Here is a 22,950-nt window from a genome sequence, read left to right as displayed (position 1 = left end):
GCCTGAGAACCAAGTTGAAGGGGTTGTCTGTGATTTGAACTTGAATACCTTTCGTAGACTGATACAATGTCATCACATGCAAGCAGTTTCTCCTAAGCTTCTCCATTTTTATTTCCACTTAGAACCCAGCTTGTGACACTTTTAAAAGTTGATGTATGTCAGCAATCTGTCCCTAATCATAGCCTTGTATCTTTTGAACAGCTGCAACACCATTTTTAAGGCAATGATCTCTCAAGCTGTTGTCAGTTTTTTTCATGCCACCAGAACTTGATCTTTCTGTATTTTCTGTCTTACATATAATGGTAGGTCAGCAATCCTGGTCGACTCATGGTAGATCTTCCCAGCTGTCAGATGTGTGCAGTAAACAGCAAACTTCTTTATTAAACAAGTAAACAACCCTGTTTTGATTCCAGAAATGCCAACAAGAAGCAGTTACAGAAACCACAACTGGCATAATGACTTGCTTAAATATTAGCCACATATTTTCTCGAGATCTTTGTGAAAATCAAGTTTTGATGATAGACCACAGGAGTATAAAGGAGCTTTTTGACAGATAAATGTTTTATCTGTTTGAGGAGGGCGACCTGCAGACTTCTCATAGTTTTATTACAGGGAAGAGTGGACCCACTGGCTGTCTTCTCCAGGGTCATTCAGCCTAGGGTTTCAGGTTGATAGCAGGCCCTCTGCCATGCTACTGTTTTGTTCCTTGTTAATGTGCCCAAACCAGAAAAAATAAAATAAAATATGATTGGTTACAAAGAACAGAGCAAGCCATACCCTCTGAAACATGCAGAACTTCCCATATGAGCCTCTGAATGACCTCTCCTGCAGGCGATGTCCTCGGGCCCTACTGGCTAGTTTCCCAGTGGAGAGGAGGGAGCCCCAGAGGGCAGATGAAGAGCTCACCAGCTCAGTAACAGGTCAGCTATGCTGCTTGCTGTGGCCCCCATCAGATAGCAATAAATTATTTTTCCAAAGAGAGGCTTTGTGCTCTACTGCCTTTTGCCTGCATTTCCTCCTGGGGCTCTGATACTGACAGGGCTCGTTGACAAGGAGCTCTTGCCCGAATGGACCTTCACCTCCCACAGGCTGCCGTCAGTCACCTGCCCAGCCTCTGGGGGAAGCACATTGGAGAGCTGTGTGGACTTCTTAGTAATCAAAAATAAGTAAGTAAAAAAGAAAAGCATATTTAATGCCTTTAGGTGACACTGAATAAACAGGGATGTATCCATTGCTTTTAAAGAAACAAATATCTTACTGGAGAAATGGGGCTATATAGAAACTTTTCGTGGTTGTCCTGCTATTTTACATTCATGTATAACTAACTCTGATACAGATGGCACTGCTTATCTTCTCATAATCCTGTGTCATTGTAGTCACTGGGGCTGGCCTCACAAATTACCAAAAACTTGGTGGCTTAAAAACACAGAAATTTATTCTCTTATAGTTCTGGATGCCAAAAGTCAGAAACCAAGGTGTCTGCAGGGCCACACTTTCCCAAAGCTTCCAAGGGAGTCTCCTCGCTTGCCTTGTTCAGCATCTGGTGGTTCCAGGCCTTCCCTGGTTAGCACAGCATAGCTTCTATCTCTGCCTCCATCTTCTCAGGCCCTCTCCCTGTGTCTTTGTCTCGAATCTCCCTCTGCTCGTCTCTGGTAAAGACACTTGTTGTTAGATTTAAGGCCTACGCTAAATTCAGAATGATGTCCTCTCAAGGTCCTTAACTTAATTACATCTACAAAGACCCTTTTTCCAAATAAGGGCACATACACAGGTTCTAGGGACAAAGACTTGAACATATCTTCTCAGGGGCCCCTGTGCAACCCATTATAATAATTAAGAGATTTAAGTTTGTCCCTCTACTGAGTCATAGTAGCTGTAGAGTATCTGATAATATCTGTGGAGTAAGATTGCAACTCTCAAAGTAAGAGTGATGTTGTAACTGACCGAGTTGTTTTGTGAATTTTTGTTTTTGGAGTCAGTGGAGCACATTATTAGATGTGGTAGATTTAAACACACACACACAAGAAGTGCAAAGATTTTCTACTTCAGTGCCTATATTTCTATATAGTGATTTTCTGTATTTCCCAGACTTGAATATAGATTCTCTTTCTGTTATATAATAGACAATCTCATAATAACTTAGGCATAATAAGGTAATGAGGTTTTTCTGGGCTTCTTTTCATCATCCCTGCAATTTGAGTCTCTTTTATAGTTGAATCCTTCTCTGTAATAACTTATTTAGCTCATATTTACCACTGATAAATCATATGACTCTCAGAGTAATGACTGTTGCAGGAAATGGTGGAAAGTGTACTAGCCTGAGAACTAAGAAATGTGGCCCTTATTCTCTCTCTGACTTTAACTGTGTGATAGAGACCCAAATCAGGATAGCCATTTTGCCGTTTGTAAAATGAGGCAAGCTCAACCCAGTGCACACAAGTTTCAAATGTGCATTATTATATATTACAGCAGAAAAAGAAAGTGGCTTCAAGGTTGCTTGATTCAGTAACTCCTGCTAAACCATTAAAACATGTCTTTGTTTCCTTTATCTGTGTTCTTCCATCTTAGGATTGCCTCATCCTCCTCAATCTAGCAGAGTGGCAGCTGTAGCATTTCTTAGTTATGACATTCAAATAGGGCAGTAGCACTAGAGAAGAAGGCTGGTTTTATCATGAAGCTACCACGAGGAGACTTCTATTCACATCACATTAGCCATATGTGGCTCATATTCCCATTTCTAAACTAATCACAAGCAAGGAAACTCTACCCTTGGAATAATGAGTTGTGTCGAGATACTAGGGCTGAGAGATTCCCACCAGGACACACACGGGCTGCTTGTTGGAGAGGCAAATAATGGAACAAAATCAGGTTCTGGTAAGAATTGAGGAATTGGAGCTGGATGTTGAGTAGACAGCCAATGGAGTGAGTATTACGGTTAATTATAATATAATTATGGCTATAATTATATTGATATAATTATTCATTTTTAGATGAGGCATTTCATAACGTGGTTTATGTCAAAGATATAAAAGATTAAGCTAGTAATTATTAATAATAAACATATTAGGAGAGTCAAGTGGTGAGCTATGGAAGAATTGTGTCAGAGCACATGTCTGTCACAGGTAGCTTTAAGAATGAATTAAATTGATTTCTTTTGTTGTACGCTTTCATTTTTATCAGCAACAGGAGGCAAATATAAGGAAGCAGCTGCTGGAAAATTGATATAAATTTAGTTGGAAAAAAGCAATAGTAAAATTTCTATGCAAATTTCATGATCCAGATATTGAAGCATATAATGTATGAGGTAATACAAATATTTAAATTGTTATGAAAGCTTAGGATTCAAGCATAGAGAGATTAACCTACATTTATTGTAATAATGAAAATGCAGTAAACTTTTGATTTTCTTTTCTTAGTAGAAAATAAATATTTTCCATCCTAATAAAGTGAAGTTTTATTAAACTTGCTCCTAAAAGGTACTATTTTACTCTCAAAAGTAAAATCTTTGACTTAATTAAAACAACCATAGAAGATTAGTAAAATACCCAGGTTAATAAGAATTATTAGTGAGATTACTAAGAAAGAATAGTAAAATTTATGTTCTAATTCATTTGACTCTACTTGAAAAAATCTAGAAAGTAATTTCACTTTTCAAAAAGGTTTAAAGAAAGAATGTTAGTGCTTTAATGGACAGATAATCTAATCTCAATTATCACGATGCAAGCTGAAAAGAGACACATTAAAACTAATAATTATAGTAAATTGGGGTTTTGCCTATTTATGTATGTAGTAAATAGTGTAAATGCAATTGTAGTGAGTAAGATCTTCATTAAGTGGTAATATTCCACTTAATTTGCAGTTAGGCTAAAAGAAAAGATGCATAAAATAAATAGCATGATGCTTTTAAAATGCACAGATACAACTTATGTATTCTAAATGTTACCAAGCATGCAAATAAAATAACTGAAAGACTTGGGCTTAACTGGAAAAAATATCGCTAAGTCCTTAAGCCCATATCATATACCTCCACTTAAATGGTAGTAATGGTAGAACAAGTAAAATCCTATTAACCTTTTGAACTAAAATTGAAGCAAAGCTTCTCAATGATGTTTGTTCTTCTATTTATAACTCCTAAAATATCTAAATATGCCCTCCCTCTTACAGCATATACCCCAAGAGAATAAATCTTATTCTTCAGTCTTTTCTTCTCCCATAGGCTATGAAAGGAATAATCACTTAATAAATGCCTAGTGGTCTTCACAGTAACACCACACTGTCAAAACTCACAAATAAGTAAGTATATCCTATGTTGAAGTCTAGATATGCAAAGAACAAAGTAATTGACATTGATGAATGAAAATTAACTATTTTTACTTACTGTGTCCTGCATAAGAACACAAACAGATTTCATAATGAGCCATAGGCATCTGAGTTTAGATCAAATTGCCAAGTTCTAGAGAAAAGATCTGTCCAGGAATGAATTATGAACTCTGCATGAGTCACTCAGGGAAGACATGCCCATTGGTCTTGAAGAATGATTATTAGTTTGATAGAAATATGCGAGATCAGGATAGTCCAAGTGGATTATTTTGTGAAAAGTTTCATAACCTTTAAATAGCATGCTTTTTATTCAGGACAATTGAAAGATGTTGCATATGGCTGGAACTTAGCTTGTGTTGAGAGCTGGAAAAAGATGATGAGATTAGATGTGCAGGTAGCAACTAAATCATGGAAAGCCTTCTAGTTCTTGCTAAAGAGTGAAAATTTCATTTTTAAGATGTTACTAAACAGGCTTAAGTCCTTGAGGGGCATGATTAAATGTATGGTTAAGAAATATTAGTCTGAAAACAGTGTGATCAAGATAATGAAAGGTGAGGAGCATGTAGGCTGATGGGAAAATAATGAAACTATTTCAGAAGAGAAAGAGTGAGGGTTTAAATGAGTCATTAATGTGAAGAGGAAGGAATAGGTAGGAGAATGTTCAAGAAGTAGAATTGACAAAACTTCATGACAGAACAGATGTTGTGGGTCCAGGAGGAGGTTATACATGGAATAGTGGATCTCAGAGTGGTCTGTGAAAACACCCTTTCATCATAATGCTTCTGTGTTACCTGTCTTTCCTACTTGTTTTCATTTCCACTCTGTTTTGGTGCATTTGCAATATTAATTAAAACTATAGTATTCATCAAGGCAGTGGCTCCAAACAATAGTAGCAGTTACGTGTTTTACAATCATGCAGTTACCTAAATAAGTAAACACACAAATAAACATGCCAATTTTATTTCATTTTACTTAAGAATGTCCTTGACGAAGTAGTTAAAAATACTAATTTTAAGTCTAGACTTCCAAGTGTGTCTTTTTAATATTCTACTTGACAAAATAAATAGAACTCATAGGTCACTTCTGCTGTATACTGACATGTGATGGCTGTCTTGAGGAGAGCACATGTGCGATGGTAGAAGTTACAAGCCTAATAGTTAAAGGGAAAAAAAAAACGCTATTTTAATGAAAGAACGACTGACAGACAAACTGTGGTCGTTCAGATTTTGGTATTTGTCACATATGTTCTCAAAAATGAACTAAGGGAGTCTCATCAAGGAAAACAACTGAGTACTTACTGAAAATTTGAAAATTTAAGCATGCAAGTGAAAATTAAAATTTAGAAATCTTGTATCTGCATTTTTTAACTTGACAACTTCTCAGAATGACTTTTCTGAAGAGACTAAGGTTGATATTAAATATTTTTTTAAATATGTATAATAAAATAATGCCAATATTTGGCAAGTTTGCATAACTGAGTAAATCAATATTTTCCCAATGATCAGTCCAAGATGATACAAAACCACGATGAATAAAAGACTCATTAAAAGTTGAAACTAGACCTATGAATTTTAAGAGTAGGAAAAGCATATGACCTGGTATCAGACTCCCTGTCGCAATAAACTTCAATAAAACATTTGCTGAGCTTGGAGAAAGAATCGAAGGAGACTAATATAGGTTAGTTGACAAGTTCATGTCTATATAAGGCCTTATTTTCTTCATATTATTAATCAAAAGAACATATTAAACATTAAATTCAGAAGCAGATGTGAGTATTAAGCTGTGTTGTATTAAGCCAGATGTATGAGTTTTGGAAAAATGCAAAAACATTGCCACTCTTCATACTATTTGGGAATTACTTTCATTTTAAAATGCTATTTGTGTTGGTATTAATTTTTTTTTAAACACATAATAAAAATATTTAAGAATGTATAAGTTCTAATATCTCTTATGGGAATCACTAACAGATATAACCCACATGAATAAAGTTGGGTAAAAGTAAGGTTTGGGAGTTGGTGGCTTAACGTTTTTCTTTTCTTTCTCTTTTTTCAAACTTACCCTTTAAAATCCAAATGTCATGTCTACAAAGAAGTGGCAGAACCCACAAAGTCAGATAAAGATCTTTCTTCCTTTCTGCTCCCTTAATTCTGATTTTTCCTTTTTTCATAGGGTTTACTAGAGTTATTTTTTAATTTTCCCACTCCAAATAAATTATGAATCCTACAAAAACAAAGTCGTATGTTTCATCTTTGTCTCTACTAGCACCATGAATTGCTTGGGGATTTCTCTTTAAAATGACAATTAAATAACAGCTATTAGCAGTGCTGTCATTTAGGTAAGTTTATACTTAGGCATTAGTCTTCTCATTTATCAGACCTTAATATTTTGACAAAACTTCATGACAGAACAGATGTTGTGGGTCCAGGAGGAGGTTATACGTGGAATAGTGGATCTCAGAGTGGTCCGTGAAAACAATACCCTTTCATCATAATGCTTCTGTGTTACCTATCTTTCCTGCTTGTTTTCATTTCCACTCTGTTTTGGTGCATTTGCAATATTAATTAAAACTATACATTTTTTGTAGAAATGGGGTCACTCTATGTTACACAGTCTGGCCTTAAACTCTTGGCCTCAAGCTATCTTCCAGCCTTGGTCTCCAAGACTGCTGGGATTGCAGGCATGGAATCCATCATGCCACTGTGCCTAACCAAATTCTACTTAAAAGAAATGTTAAACCATGAAAATTTAGGACAAGATCTAATATATTTGAATATCCTATCTTCATTTCTTTTTTTACTGTCAATACTATATGGATTGACTACCATGGAAAACTCTGTATTTACTTACATAAAGAAAGCTTTTAAAATAATTATAAAACGTTTTAAAATTATGTTTTCATTAGTCTAAAACCTGTCAACATAATATAAAAAATTATCAACATTTATTAAAATTGTGAAATCCTTGAGCTTTTCAGTAATATCAGTAAATTATTGCATCATTAAAAAATTAATATGTATTTTTAAATTGATTTTTCACATGGCTGTAAAAGCATGAAGTACTGATTAAAGTTTAATGAAAGCATTAAACTTAAGTATTTTAAATATGAAGTTGACTGAATTGAAGGAAAAATTATTTGAAAATAATTCAGGTTGTTCACATCCAAATCAATAAATTCCATGATGAAAAATTTAAATTAAAAAAAAATTAGTTGGGCATGGTGGCACACACCTGTAGTCCTAGCTACTTGGAAGGCTGAAGCAAGAGGATTGCTTGAACCCAGGAGTTTGAGGCTGCAGTGAGCTATCATCTCACCACTTCATGCCAGCCTGGGCCACAGAACAAGGTCCTGTCTCTTAAGAGAAAAAAAAAGAAAAGAAAGAAAAGTAGAATTTGATACTCTTCATGAGTATTTTTCTTTTCTGGTATCTGTTTAATTTCTTAGGGTACACACTGGAGTGGATAACATCACACTGTTGATCAACAATGAAAAACCTTGCATTATTCTAAAAACTATGTGGGCTTGAAGAAGCTGTCTGCATTTTACAGAAGAGCAAACACTTTGTTTGAACTACGTCATCTGTCAGATTGCCTAAGGCACTGAAGTTAGAACATCCCTGGGTTTTGCTGCATTTTGCTAGGCTACCCATTAGCTTATTTTGTCAATTTTTATTATAAGAGGAGAAAAAATAGAAATCACAGTATCTGTTCTAATATTCTTTTATGTTTGCAAGTAAAAACCTTTGGAAAAGATTCTCAAACAGATTTATGAATGTTTTCATAATATGGTACAGCTAGCTATTACATGTAATGTAGTTTAACAGTGTATCATTCTTGCATTTACCTTTTGATGTAAATTATTAAGCAACACATAATTTTTATGAAGATCCTTTGTTCAGGTAAAATTAGCATGTGAAAATAGTATATCTTTTCAAACATAACTTCAATTTTTTTAAATGAAATTTGTTTTAAATGTCACTTGATTCCATTCATTATTTAAACATTAAAAAGTTAAGCTTTATTTCAGAACACGCTTTAATGTGCTTAAAATACAATATGTGAATCACTCTTCTTAAAAATCTTCCTATTTTCTCCAGGGTATTAATTCTCAGAAGCTGTAAGACACTGGTTTTTATTTCTATTTTTTCTGAAGGGGAAAATGAATATTTTCAGATAGATGGATGGACAGATAGCAAATTGTATACACATACATGTACACACATACATACATGCACATATACACACACACAGATACTTGCATATACAAATATATGTATTTATATATATATATAAGCAAACCTCTTTATTTTACTTAAAATCATCCATATTATACATTTTAATTTTTTAAGATAATTTTAAATGAGATAATTACAAGTAGGGAGAAAACAAATATAAATAACCGATATATTAATTTCTAACCTAAAGCCTTTCCTCTCATAACTGATACAAAACAAAAGAAAACCTACTTTCACCCCTCCTATTCTACATAGCAGTAGAAGTCCTAGCCAGAGCAAACGGGGGGGGGGGGAAGAAAAGAAAAGAAATAAAAGGCATCCAGATTGGAAAAGAAGAAGTCAAACTGTCCTTCTTTGCAGATGAGATGATCTTATATTCTGAAAAATGTATATTTTGGCCTCACACAGTGGATCACACCTGCAATCCTAGCACTTTGGGAGGTCGAGGCAGGAGGATCACTTGATGCCAGGAGTTCAAGAATAATATAGTAATATAGTGATACTCTGTCTCTTAAAAGTTAAAAAAAAAATAGAAAAAGAAAAACCTAAAGACTCTACCAAAGTGGATTTAGATTTGATAAATTCAGTAAAGTTGCAGGGTACAAAATCAACATACAAAAAGAAGTGGCATTTCTACACACCAATAATGAACCATTAAAAAAGAGATCAAGAAGGCGATCTCATTTACAATATCTCAAAAAATAAAATAAAATATCTAGGAACAAATTTAACCAAGGAGGTGAAAGACCTCTACAAGGAAAACAGCAAAACACTAATGAAAGAATTGAACAAATGCAAAGCCACACCATGTTAACGGATTGGAAAACTTAATTGTTAAAATGACCATACTACCCAGAGCAATCTACAGGTTCAGTGCAATCCCTATCAAATTACCAATGTCATTTTTCACAGAATTAGAAAAACAATTGTGCAGCTAATCTAAGCACAACAGTTTTGGCATCCATTGAGTGGAAAATTTGTTCAACTTTAATTTTTCTGTCAGACTTGTATAAGCTGAACCAATTGAGATGTCTGTGGTTTTGGCTACTGTTCTGTCATTAATTGTTGGTCTTTCTTAATTAAGGCAAGAACAAGATGATTTTTTTCCCTCAAAAATTGATGTGGATGATCTGCTACTGAGGGCTTCATCTTTAACATCATCTTGTCTCGTCTTCAGTTGACTTACTTATTTGTAAGCTGCTGATTTCTTTGGACATTGTTTCCCATAAACTTTTTGTGAAGCATCAATAATTTCATCATTCTTCCACCCAAGCTTTGCCCTAAGTTTGATGTTTGTCTTTGCTTCCATTTTAGCAGAATTCATGTTGCTCTGATTGGAGTCCTTTTCAAAGTGATGTCTTAGCCTTCTTAGTGCCTCAAACTAGAGTCTACTTAGATACGTTATAACAAGAGTTGATGAGTTTATGTGAATTTATGAGTTATAAGATTATTAATTTATTTTGGTGCAAAAAATTTTTAATCCATGCATATTTTTTCATAATATACATTGTCTATGAACCTTTTGAAGACCCCTACTACTGATTCTGTTTCTCCAGAGAACCCTAACCAAGACAAAAGGCTTAGCGATTTTTGCCCTAGAAGAATAAAGCTGACCATAAGACAGAGTTCTCAGTCTCTTTCCAAAAACACCTGACTTCATTTTCAACAGGGTGTGGAAAAGTTTAAGCATATGGACACTATACAAAAGCACAGAGGTTGTGATAAAAAGCAATTGGGAGAAAATGATAGGTATATGAGAGATAAAAGCTAAACTGTAGGTCAGCAAGTTTGCTGGACAGGACCTGGAACATAGACAGCTTGGAGGAGCCCATCTGGATTTAGCACCAATGTCAAACAATGACCTCAGGAACTATCACTTTAAAAGATCCCAAATTGGATTGGCCCAATATGTGAAGTGATATATGCCCACAGGATATTTTTTTAAAAAATAAAGACATCAGCCTGCAAGTAGTGGAGCTAAATAATTGGGTGTTGTCATGGAAAGAAAGAGTGAAAGGGAGTCCTGATTAAACCACTATCATTCCACATCCAGAAGCTCAATTAACTCAAAGTAGGATAAATGCAAAGTGATACACCATTAGGCATGTCATAGTAAAAATACTGAAAGACAAAGACTAATGTAGTATCTTGAAAGCAGCAAAAGAAAAACTGCTCTTCACTTACAAAGGAACCCCAATAAGATTAACATCTGACTTCTCACTAAAACCATTGTAGACTGGAAGGCAGTGGAAAGTATATTCAAAGTGCTTAAAGGGAAAAAAGAAAAAAGAAAAAAACACATCCACAAAGAATCTTGTATTCTTCAAAAAATAAGATGAAATAAAGGTATCGTGAGACAGACTAAAACTCACAGATGTGCCTTACAAGAAATACTAAGTGATCCCAGCCCAACCATATCAAAAAACAGTATCAGTAAGGTAATTATAAAAGACAATATACATGCATATTTTTTCCCTCCGAACTGACTTAAAAGGCAATTACATAAAACAATATGTATATAATGTACTTTTAGGCCTATAACATAGAGTTCTAATATATTTACCAATAGCAACACAAAGGAGGTGGTGGGAGAAAAGCTGTATTGGACTACAGAAATGACTTCAGATAGTAACTCAAGTCAATAGGAACAAAAGAAAAGATCCAGAAATGATAAAGAAAATGTTAATGTAAAAAAGCAATAAATATACACTTGGTCTCCTTTCTTCTCTCAGCTTCTTTAAAAGATAAAAATTATATAAATTAATTAAAATTATAAATGTAATGTTGGGTTTGTAACATTTATATTAATAGATGTAATATGTATAAAAATAATATCGCAATAAGGGAAAAAGCTATGTAGATATGAGATTTCTATGTTTCACTGGCACAAAATTAATATCAATCTAAAGCTAATTCTGATACGTTAAAATATTTATGGTAAACCCTAAAACAATCTCTAAGGCATATAGTTGATTTTCATAATTCATTGTAGTTACGGTCTATAAAACCTCTGCAAACATTGAGTTGCAAACCATGAATGAATTCATGACCTCTAATCACAACACTTTCATTAACTGATCATTATATTACCTTTTTTTATTGTTGCTCTTTAAAGATATCTGATTACTAACAATGAACTTAGGGCAAACAGCACTGTAACTCATGCTGAATAAAGCTTATCTAACACATATGTTTTCTCCATAAGGGGTATCACATTCCTCTTTAACTTAGGAACACTAAACAGCTAGCACTGCACTTGGGGAGCCATTTTTAAAAGTGAAGTCAACAAGAAAAATCACAAAAATGCAAATGCCACGGCTCTAAGCAGAGCATGAAAACGACATGTGTCTACAGTATGACCACGAACACATTAAGACACAGCATCACCTGCTCAACCTCAGCTGGAAGTGTGCACATCTGGAGACTCAAAGTTTTCACCTCTCTGCACATGTCTACAAATGACCACAGATGTGCCATGCATATTTATTTTGGGGTTGTAAATACATTTTTGCAGTAGGTGAATTCACAAATATAGAAACCACAAATAAAGACGATCAACTGTAACTTTGAAAAATACCTGGTGACTTGGGTGGTTTTCCTTGACAAGTGACTTTCAGCCACTCTCTGCCGTCTCCATTCCAACATATCCACTTGCTCATTTCCATCCACATTATAGATTCCTTGCCTGTGATTTTTAGTTTTTTCGTGTGTTTTTATTGGGGATCTTAGTCTAGTTTACATAGTGTCATGTTAAATAGAGGTATAAATGCTTGCTAAGTACTAAGCACATTTAATGTTAGAGATAATAAAATATTTTCTTAGAAAAATAGATCCTAAGGAATATTAAATATTGATTATATTTGTATTATATATTAGATTATATAACTATAATATGCAAATGTGTATAAAAATATGCATGTGTTTAATTATTGTGTTTATAAAAACATTAATCAGCAAAATAGCCTTGAAAAAGCTAGTTATATCCTGTGAAAATTCTACATTTGGAGAAGAGAAATTAAAGCATAGTCAAAAGGTAATGAATTTATTATATCATATAATGATATAATATCATAGGTTATCATAAAAGAGGATATTAATTTCCTATTTACCATGCTAGTTAATCCTGTCTTCTTTCTGTTAACAGTATGGATCTAGAAATAAGAAATCTTATAAATGAGAAGAAAAAAATTCAGCACCTTGAAAAGTAGATTTTTAAAAATTAACTCATTGAATATTATTGCAATGTTGTGTTTGCAGAGTTGTTGAGGAAATATACATTTGTTTCTGTTGACTGTTGAGAAAATTAAAGATGCACAAGTTGTAGCAGAACTTGTACCAATAAGGAGTCAACATCCAAAATACATAAGGCTAGTAGATATTTATTAATTGCCCAATAAATAAAGAGTTGTTAACCTGGGTGCATCAATCTTACATGGGCTTTGGTGGGAGAAGTGGTGTATGGGTCTGTGAACACTATGAGCATTTTTCTGGAGAGCAAGTCTGTTGCTCTAAAATACAACTTTTGGAGCAATGCACTTGCTTTCCAGTCACTTTGTTGACAGACATGTGTCAGTTACCTCAGGACCATAAGCCTACAGGAAATTTGCATGATAGGTGAGAATTAAGAGAGGGGAGATATTAAATACAACCAATATTCTGCAGATATTTAATGAGAATCCTCTGTATACCACAACTATTATTATTTGCCAGGTATATACTTTCAATAAAAGCGCAAAGTCCATAGAACCCTTCTACATAATATGTAGATCATTTCAAAATGCAGCAAACAATATAGTCTGTGACCAAAGTTAAGGGCATAATAGAAGACATTTTGTTTTGTTCTTTACTGTTTTTGGCTAAAGTCAATTTAAAATGATTACAAATATTCAATGGAAATCCATGTAAGACTGTGAGAACTTATTTTGTTTCAGCACTCCAACATATAGCATACATACTGTATACTAAGTTAAAAATATTTTTTCTTTCAAGGTAACTGAACTGCACAATATCAAAAATATAACCAGACTGCCCCGAGAGACAAAGAAGCATGCAGTGGCAATTATCTTTCACGATGAAACGTCGAAGACATTTGCCTGTGAGTCAGGTAAGCTATTATTGGCCATCTACCCCTTGAGGAAATTGAGCTGCTTATGAGACAGTGGCCTAGGTGGATTAAGAAACACTATTGAACAGGATGGCCTACTGTAATGAGAATGTGCTGTAGAAGACTTCATTCAGAAGCTCAACATGTTGATATCCACTGATGTTTTGGCGCCTGTTGTTACATGTCTGTGTCTGGATTTGGCTCCCAGGTGGTCTGCCTGTTGGGGTTTCCATTCAAGTTTTGAGAATTAAGTAAACAATACCTGGCAGGTATTGTTCGGGTGTATGACCAATATTCTGGTTGTTGCCCAGTGTGTCTCCAGGCTTTTGGTAGGGCAGGAATCAGGATGCTGTGCAAAAGCATGGCAGAGCAAAGCCCCAGTCCCCAGAGAGCACAAAACAGAACTTTGAGCTATTTGTTGCTTTCATGGATTGTCAGTACTGCAAGTAAATACATTTCAGATTGAATTTTAGTATCTCGGTTCATAAAGCACTCTGACATTATTGAGACACAAGGCATTTTATAGTTTGAACTTGCAGTATTTTTCATATTGGAATCCTTATGGTGTGTAATATATTAGTTGGCTTATCACTTTTTAAAGATTTTGCTCAATGCACTGGTGCATTTGTTTTATAATGGATGTTAGCAGAAAGTACCAAGGGTTTGCAGGATGTGAACTTAAACTAATGATTAGGTCTTTAGGGGAAATTTTATTCAGTATTTTTAAAAAGTAAAATGGTCCTTCTAGTTTTGTATACTTTGTTTATGGATGTTGTTAATACCAGGTTATATTATTCTAAAACTGATAATGTCCCTTTGCCTAACTGAAATTGCTCACACCTCTCACTGACCTTATCTTAGTATGGCTAAACTGAACTGGAATTTATCTCAGTGTTCCTCTTTTCTTGCATGCCTTTATCCATCTGTCCTGACATATTTCTCTTCACTTGCAATCTGACGTCATTTCATCATTTAAAATCGACATTTTGGAGTTGCACAGAAGCCTGTTAATTGATATAAATTCCCATTTTGTAATACACCCTGTCCCAGCCTTGCTGGTAATAATATAATATCATCCAATGATTTTTCTGCCTTCCTGTCCACTGTCTTAAAACTGGTAAACCACTTTATTTTCTTCTGGGCTTTTAGTCTCTCATATTAAAACTGGTATTAAAAATAACTAAAAGGTAATGTTTAATATTTAAATTTCTAATTTTCCCAATTTACATTTTCAAATTGTAGTGAGCAATATTGTGAATGTATAGGAAATACTGGAGCCTATTGGTTTGTTAAAGAATGATATTTGGTTATATATTTCTTTATGTGGAAATCTTATTTATGTTGTGTTTGGAAAGATATTGACCTAAAATTCATGTTCAGTTAATAACTTAATCATTCAATATATTGCTTCTTTCCATCTGATTACAATCTTGAATCCCATATTACAGTAGAAAATCATTTAATGCAATTTTATGTATTTATACAGATGGCTTTTCTGATTTACATCATTATAATCTACTCTCCATTTAACTTTCTATTGGTTTTTAAAATAAACTAGGCTTGAGAATATTATAAAGCGTACAGGATTATGCCTTTTCAAATTTCTATATTCTTGGAAGTTAGAGTAAATATATATTCCTAAAATTTTGTCTAAATATCTTTGCTTCTCCATGACTCTTTTCTGTCTCATTTATCCTGGTATCACCTGAATGTCCTTGCCCTCATAGATCACAGAATATATACCAATGGCCCAATTGAAAGCAAAGCTCTGGTTTACATCCTGATACTTAAGAGCATTTTAATATAAAAGGTGTATTATTTTAATAGAAAAGGTACATTATTTGAATAGTACATTTGAGTTCTGTGTCCCATCATCTCAAGTTCTTAGTTTATAAATGTCAGTCTGTATAACATACTGATATTATTCATTCAGAAACTCATATTAATTGAAATTCAGCTGTACTTGTGTTTATATACTATCTGGAAATTTTGAAGTATGATTTGTTGACCTTTGTTGGTCTATGCACAACAGAGGACCAGGGTGTTCCAGACAGTAAGTGTGATAATAGAGCAGTGCCCTACTCCTGACCAGGTGCTACAGTCAGAGCCCCTCATCATTACACAAGGCTCTGTGCAAACAAAACATTCTCCCTACTGGGTTGCTTTAACAAAAGCATTTAAATTTTTATTTAAACGCCATAAAGATTTAGAATTTTAAAATAAAACTCCCAAGTACATCTAGCATCCAGATCTTTCTTGGTTTTTAGTAACAGGAACCAGTGTTTCTTGGCGAAATGGTAGATTCTAGAACTGGGGCATGAAATACACAAGATGAGCCCAGAGCATCTTGTAGCATCTTGTAGTGCCAGAAAGGAAGGAAGCACCGCAAAAATGCTGCTGTATGTCTGAGGGACACAGGAGTTCCCAATGGCCAAAGATGGAACAATTTGAGTGATAAAATAAAGTAGCAAAGGATTATAACCCAAATTATAAATGAACATTTATGAGTCCATGCTTTAGCAATGATTGATGAATAAATACATAGGAGAGTACAGAAAAATATCCCATGCAGAAAATTACAAATAATTTAGTAGATGCTGTATCCACAGGAGGTGGAGCATGACTCCCTGTGCCTTAAGTGGGGGATGTTCATAGTGACTTCGTCTCTAGGAGAATAGGATAGAAAGGGACGGGAGAAAACAACTTTATGGTGGAGAAAACTGACACTGCCTCATCCAGGTGACCAAAGTGAAGATCAACAATGATAAATCATGTTGATAGAATCTACCCTTGATATGATGTGATCAAAAATAGCACTTTACCTCTGTGGTCTTCATCCTAACAACCTATAAACCCATGAGAATAACATCAGACACATCCTGATGAAGGAATGGGTATTTGTATTCCACAAAATTTGTATTCCACAGGTATTGTATTCTGCAAATACCTGCCCAGGCTGGATCAAAACTTTCAAGGTCATTACAAACAAGGAAAGCCTGGAAAACTGTCCCAACCAAGAGGGAGCTAAGAAGGCATGATGAATAAACGTAATATGGTATCTTGGTGAGATCTTGAAACCAAAAAAGGACACTAAGTAAAAACTAAGGAAAATTTAATAAATTTTGGTGATTAGTAAAACTTTATCAATACTAATTCATTAATTTTAACAAATGTACCATACTAATGTAAGATGTTACTAATAGGAGAAGATAGGTATAGGCTATATAGGAACTCAGTATTACTTTTGCAATATTCTTTAAAACTATACCAAAATGAGATGTTTTTTGTTTAAAAATAATGTGGAAGTCAATAAAAATATATCAATGAACTAGAGTAGATTCAAGTATAATAGAAATCTAGTGCATTATCAAGGACATATTAAAAATTAGTAAAGAAAAATTGTATCTTACAATAACTGCTGTTTGAAAAACTAAACTCTTACACCATCCTATTATAGAATGCTTTCAGAATGATGAAGTAATATTCATTATTTCTTAACAACGGAAATGACAATACTAAAATCATTGCCACTGTTCAGTGGCTTGAGAGGAAATGTTAGATGTTTACCTAGTGTCATGAACAATAATGAAGAACCAGACTTAAAGTTGTATTGTGAGGGTTCCATCTTTCAATATAGGTGATTCAGCAGAAGGCTGAGCCTACCATATGTTCTTTGAGTGAACTGAGCACTCCCTTCAGGGTCATTTTAGAATACTGTTTTATTGCTAACTTTGAAATAATTATCGAGGCCCTACTTGGTTTTCTCTGAAATGCTACTGTGCGAGCTTACCACACATCTGTAGGACACATGGAAAGGTTACAAGATGGCTTACCTTTTGATACTGATTTCATAGTGCAAAAACCTACCCCTGAGGCCCTAACCCTGCAATTCTGCCATCCTGCCTTACAGAGTGCCCTGTGGACATTTGTGACCAGTCTATACATCATGTAAAACCTACACCAGAATCTGCTCATCACAGCTATTGCTACCATGTTAGTCTCTTCCATAGATTTCTAGATACCCTAAAATATAGACATCTGTAGAAAGCTTTACTCGGTTCTTGTTGAATCAAAAAGTTGAAATTAAAATGCATGTATTTGTGAAACCTAACTTTAGGGAAACTATTTTGAATATTTAGTTATTATATAATTTATTCTCAGTGAAAAACATTTATAAAGAAATAGGATCATAATTTTATTTTAACTAGGATAATCTCAAAATATAAGCATCAAATTAGGGTCATTAATAGCATTCTTAATTGAAAATGACAAGTAGTGGTCTCAGTAAATCACAGTGAGAATTCAAATCCATAATTTAAACTGAACACTGCAATTATTTTTAATATAAACAGATACTTTCTGTATTTCTAACTTTGAACTTTCCCATTATCAATTACCAGTGGGGAAAAATAGCTTATTTGGCATACTAATTAAGGAACTAGGATTAGTATAACCACAAAAGACAAGGTTCTATTCTGTTTTATAAAAATTTTTGAACACACAGAATCCTCTTGCTAACAAAGACTGTTTCTTCTCATGTCTGAATTTCACACGCAAAAGTCTGAAATGTGAAGGTTTCTTAATGTTGGTTTTATGGTTCATGTAAGATTTTTGGGAAATGTAGGGCTCTTCATTAGGATAAAATGTTCTCAACTTCCCAGAGAACAATTTCCTGACAACGTGGCTGAAGTTAGATACAAATGTTAATATAGAAGAATGCTTTTATTTGAATTTCTAACAAATGGTTTTCAACTACTTTAAATATGACCGACTTGAAAGTATTATTTCTTTTTTAAAACTACTTTTTATGTATAGATCTAAGTCTGCTTGAAACGAGTAGTTGAAGTGTTTGAGAAATAATGGCAAGATTTTTTTTAATTGTCTCAACTTCATGACACATGCTGAACGGGATAAAAAAGAACGTGAAAATCATAAACAAGAAAGTTTATTACTTTGTAATGAAAATTATTTTTAGGTAAATGTTAAGCTACAGTCGTTTATATCTGTTAATAAAATTTTATTCTCCAAGAAAATGCTGTGTGTGTGTAGCCGGGCGCGGTGGCTCAAGCCTGTAATCCCAGCACTTTGGGAGGCTGAGACGGGCGGATCACGAGGTCAGGAGATCGAGACCATCCTGGCTAACATGGTGAAACCCCGTCTCTACTAAAAATACAAAAACTAGCCGGGCGAGGTGGCGGGCGCCTGTAGTCCCAGCTACTCTGGAGGCTGAGGCAGGAGAATGGCATAAACCCGGGAGGCAGAGCTTGCAGTGAGCTGAGATCCGGCCACTGCACTCCAGTCCGGGCGACAGAGCGAGACTCCGCCTCAAAAAAAAAAAAAAAAAAAAAAAGAAAATGCTGTGTCAAATAGCTATTGTGTACATTATTACATATTCAAAGGAATTGCCAAATGATAACAAGAAATCCACTTTCATTTTATTTATATAAATTTGAGGCTACAAGTGCAGTTTTGTTATGTGGGTACATTGTGCAGTGGTGAAGTCTGAAGAAACCCACTTTCTAGTTTAATAAGAGTGTCACTTCTCCTTGTCGGAGAGAGTGTCTGAACCATGGCCTCAGAATAGAAAATTTCAAAAACTCCTTGTAGTTTTATGAGACCCCCCCTCCCCGTTGGGAGAGATCTGTGTGTGTGTGTGTTTCAGAATCAGCTGAGATCAAATCATTTTGCAGCATTCAGGAAGTATTTGCCATTTTTAAAAGCTTAAACATACAAAATGATAAAAACTAACAGTAGTTTTACTGAAACCTTTCTATAGTTCTGCAATAAGAGTAGGAAATGTATTAATGCAAAAAGTCCTCCCTGCAGCCTCATGCAAACTGTCCTGTCCCTTTAACCAAAGAAGAAACAGAGGTACTCTGAACCTCAGCACATGCTCTTAACAACTAGGTCACCTGCACAAGTTTTCACCTGAGTCCTGGTGCTAATTATCAAACATATATTCACCTAACATAGATGACAGTCAGATGCTGTCTTTTCCTTGAGGTCCCTCCTTAAGCACAAAGTATTACTAAGTCTAGGATAAAAGTTAAAAAATCACTTTTTTTCCTGGTGGATGACTTGAAAAATGAAATGTAACAACAATAAAAGGTAGTATAATTTTCAATATTCTGAAAATAATCCCACTAATAATCTAAAGAATAAAAAGTATATTATTATATTATTTGTCACAGAAAGTATTTGACAATATTCAAAGATATGCATGATAAAAACTATGAGAAGACCAAGAATAGATGGGAACTTCCTCAACTTGATAAAGAATATCTGCAGAAACCTATGGCTACATCACACTTAAGATAAAAACCGATGCTTTCTCCATAGACTGGGAAGACAGAAAGCTTTCCTGCTCTCCTCCATGCTGTGCAAGACAGTTCTGGAAGCTCTGCTATCACAGTAAGGCAAGAAAGAGAAATAAAAGACATACAGATTGCAAAGCAATGACTATAACTGCCCATTTTTTGAAGGCGACATAATTGTTTATATTTAAAAAATCTCGACCCGGTACGGTGGCTCACCACCTGTAATCCCAGCATTTTGGGAGGCCGAGGCAGGCAAATTACCTGAGGTCAGGAGTTCAAGACCATCCCGGGCAACACAGTGAAACCCATCTCTACTAAAATACAAAAAATTAGCCAGGCATGGTGGCACACACCTGTAGTCCCAGCTACTTGGGAGGCTGAGGCAGGATAATTGCTTGAACCCAGGAGGCAGAGGTTGCAGTGAGCTGATCATGCCACTGCACTCCAGCCTGGGCAAGAAGAGCAAAACTCCATCTCAATAAATAAACAAATAAATAAATAAATAAATAAATAGCCCAAGGAGTTCTAAAATTATATGGAAAGAAAGACAACTCTCAATAAAATACATATAAAAGGAACAAACTTCAACAGAATAATGGCCACTTGTGAAAAGCCCACAACTAACATCATAATCCATGAAGAAAAACTGAAAGCTTTTTCTCAAAGATCTGGTACAAGGCAAGGATACTCACCCTTGCCACTTCTATTGAACATAGCACTGTTAAGCCCTGCGCAGAGAAATTAGACAAGAAAAAGGAACAAAAGATGTCCAAATTAGAATTACCCCTGTTTGCAGATGACATAATCCTATGTGTAGAAACCCTAAGGGCTCCATTTAAAAACTGTTAGGGCAAATAAACAAATTCAGTGAAGATGCAGGATACAAGATCAACATACAAAAATCAGTAGCACTTATGTACACTAACAACAAATGATTCAAAAAGGAATTTTTTTTTCCTTTTTGCTTTTTTTTCTTTCTTTTTTGAAATGGAGTCTCTCTCTGTTGCCCAGGCTGCTGGAGTGCAGTCGCACAATCTTGGCCACTGCAACCTCCCAGGTTCAAGCAATTCTCTGCCTCAGCCTCCTTCAAAAAGGAAATTTTTAAAAATAAGTCTATCTATCTGTGTTCAAAAAATAAAATACTTAAGAGTAAATCTAACCAAGGATGGTTTTATGTGTTACTCTTTCATGAATCCCAGCACATAACAAAAGATTCCTGGGTCAGCGAAAAGAATTTCTTTTCCCCAAGTCCCAAAGAGGCAATGTGATGAGCCCAGATGGATGCCTGCACATGCAGTGGGGGTCACAGTGGCAGAACCTAGAACCAGAAACTAGGCACTTTTTAAACAACCAGCAGGTATTGCAACAAGCAGCAAACAAGCCAACCCCCTTACCTCCAGGGGGAGTGGGCAGTTACCTGGTAGCCACACTTGATCTACTTTGTTGCCTTTGAAACGTTAAAACTCACAAAAAAGGAAGATGATCTACTTTATTTTATGAGGCCAGCATAGTAACATCTGATATTATTATGTTTTAATATATTTTTAACTTTAAATTTAAAAATTAACAAAAAGCTACAGTAATATACAATAGCAGGAAAAAGGTAAATATTCAGGAGGCATTTAATTACTATATAAAGGAAAATAACAAGCCTTATTTATAAACATAAAACAGATCATTTCCTTGGATATAAAAACACAATATTCAAATATAAACTTCTCCCAAAACACAATATTAAAATATAAACTTCTCCTATGTTAATAGTGCATTTTAATATAGTTCCTACTTGGATGTCAACAAAATTTTACTTTTAGATTAGGGAAAATTATTTAAAATTTATATGGAATAATATCTATGAATAACCAAAAGACAGTATGTGAGAGTCTAAAAACATTTCAAAGAAAATTTGGAAAACTGTATGCTTAATCTAGGGATTGTAGAGACCTTCTTTATAAAGACAGAAGCTCCACAACTCTAAAATACGACTGATGTATCTGAGCCTAAAAAATCAAACAGCTCTCCTACAGCAAAGGATTCACAAGCAGAGTCACTACACAAATTAGAGTTTTAGAAGAATTTTGGAAATGCAGGTAACAGATAAAATGTTAAAAACTACAATGTGAAAAAAACTCAAAGTGGCAAGGAGGAAATGTTAACAATTACCGTTATGCAAAGATTATGACTAGGCAATACACATTTTTATAAACACAGATGGCAAAATTGTTTTTAAGAAGACTTAAATTGTAAAACAGTTAGAGATATAAAAAATCAAAATAATACTGAGAATAAACCCAAGATTAAAAGGAACCCTCAGTTCAAGTTATAAATTTATTTGAAATCTTACAACTAAGCCTTTAATCTATTTTGATTTGATGTTTGGATATAGTGTAAGATAAGGGTCCAATTTCATTTTTTCTACGTGGATTTCCAATTTTCCAACACTATTTGTTGAATAGCTTATCCTTTGCCCACCATGTGTTCTTGGCACCCCTGTTGACTATATATGTGTGGATTCATTTCTGGGCTCTCTATTCTAGGTCATCGATCTATATGTCTGCCTTCGTACCAGTATTACACTGTTTTGATTATGGTAACCTTGTAATATATTTGATATCAGGAAATGTGATACCTCCAGCTTTATTCCTGTTTCTCGAGATTGATTTGGATATTCACAGTCTTTTGTGGTTCCATATGAATTGTAGAATGTTTTATTTTTGTAAAAAAAAAAAAAAAAGTCATTGAAATTTTGATACAGTTTGCATTGAATCTGTGGATTGTTTTGGGTAGGATGACATTTTACCAATATTAATTCTTCAAATCCATGAGCAATAGATGTTTTTCCATTTGTTTGTATCTTTTTGAATTTCTTTCATAAATGTTTGTGTTTTAAAGCATACAAATTTGGGAGGCTGAGGCAGGTGGATCCCGAGGTCAGGAATTCGAGACTAGTCTGGCCAACATGGTGAAACCCCGTCTC

At 34.5% G+C, this 22,950-nt stretch overlaps 1 protein-coding gene across 1 annotated transcript in view; it reads left to right on the top strand.

Moving 5' to 3' along the window:
• The window catches only part of DOK6 (docking protein 6), a 422,926-nt gene that overhangs the window by 166,076 nt on the left and 233,900 nt on the right, over positions 1–22,950 (top strand). The window contains exon 3 of the mRNA XM_023224190.2: positions 13,542–13,656. Within this exon, the coding sequence (XP_023079958.1) occupies positions 13,542–13,656 (115 nt within the window). The remainder of the gene's footprint in view (positions 1–13,541; positions 13,657–22,950) is intronic.

Source organism: Piliocolobus tephrosceles, chromosome 18 (genome assembly GCF_002776525.5).
Source record: "Piliocolobus tephrosceles isolate RC106 chromosome 18, ASM277652v3, whole genome shotgun sequence".
Taxonomy (NCBI): domain Eukaryota; kingdom Metazoa; phylum Chordata; class Mammalia; order Primates; family Cercopithecidae; genus Piliocolobus; species Piliocolobus tephrosceles.
The sequence above is the reverse complement of the archived record's forward strand: the minus strand, read 5'-3'. Positions and strand labels throughout refer to the sequence as shown.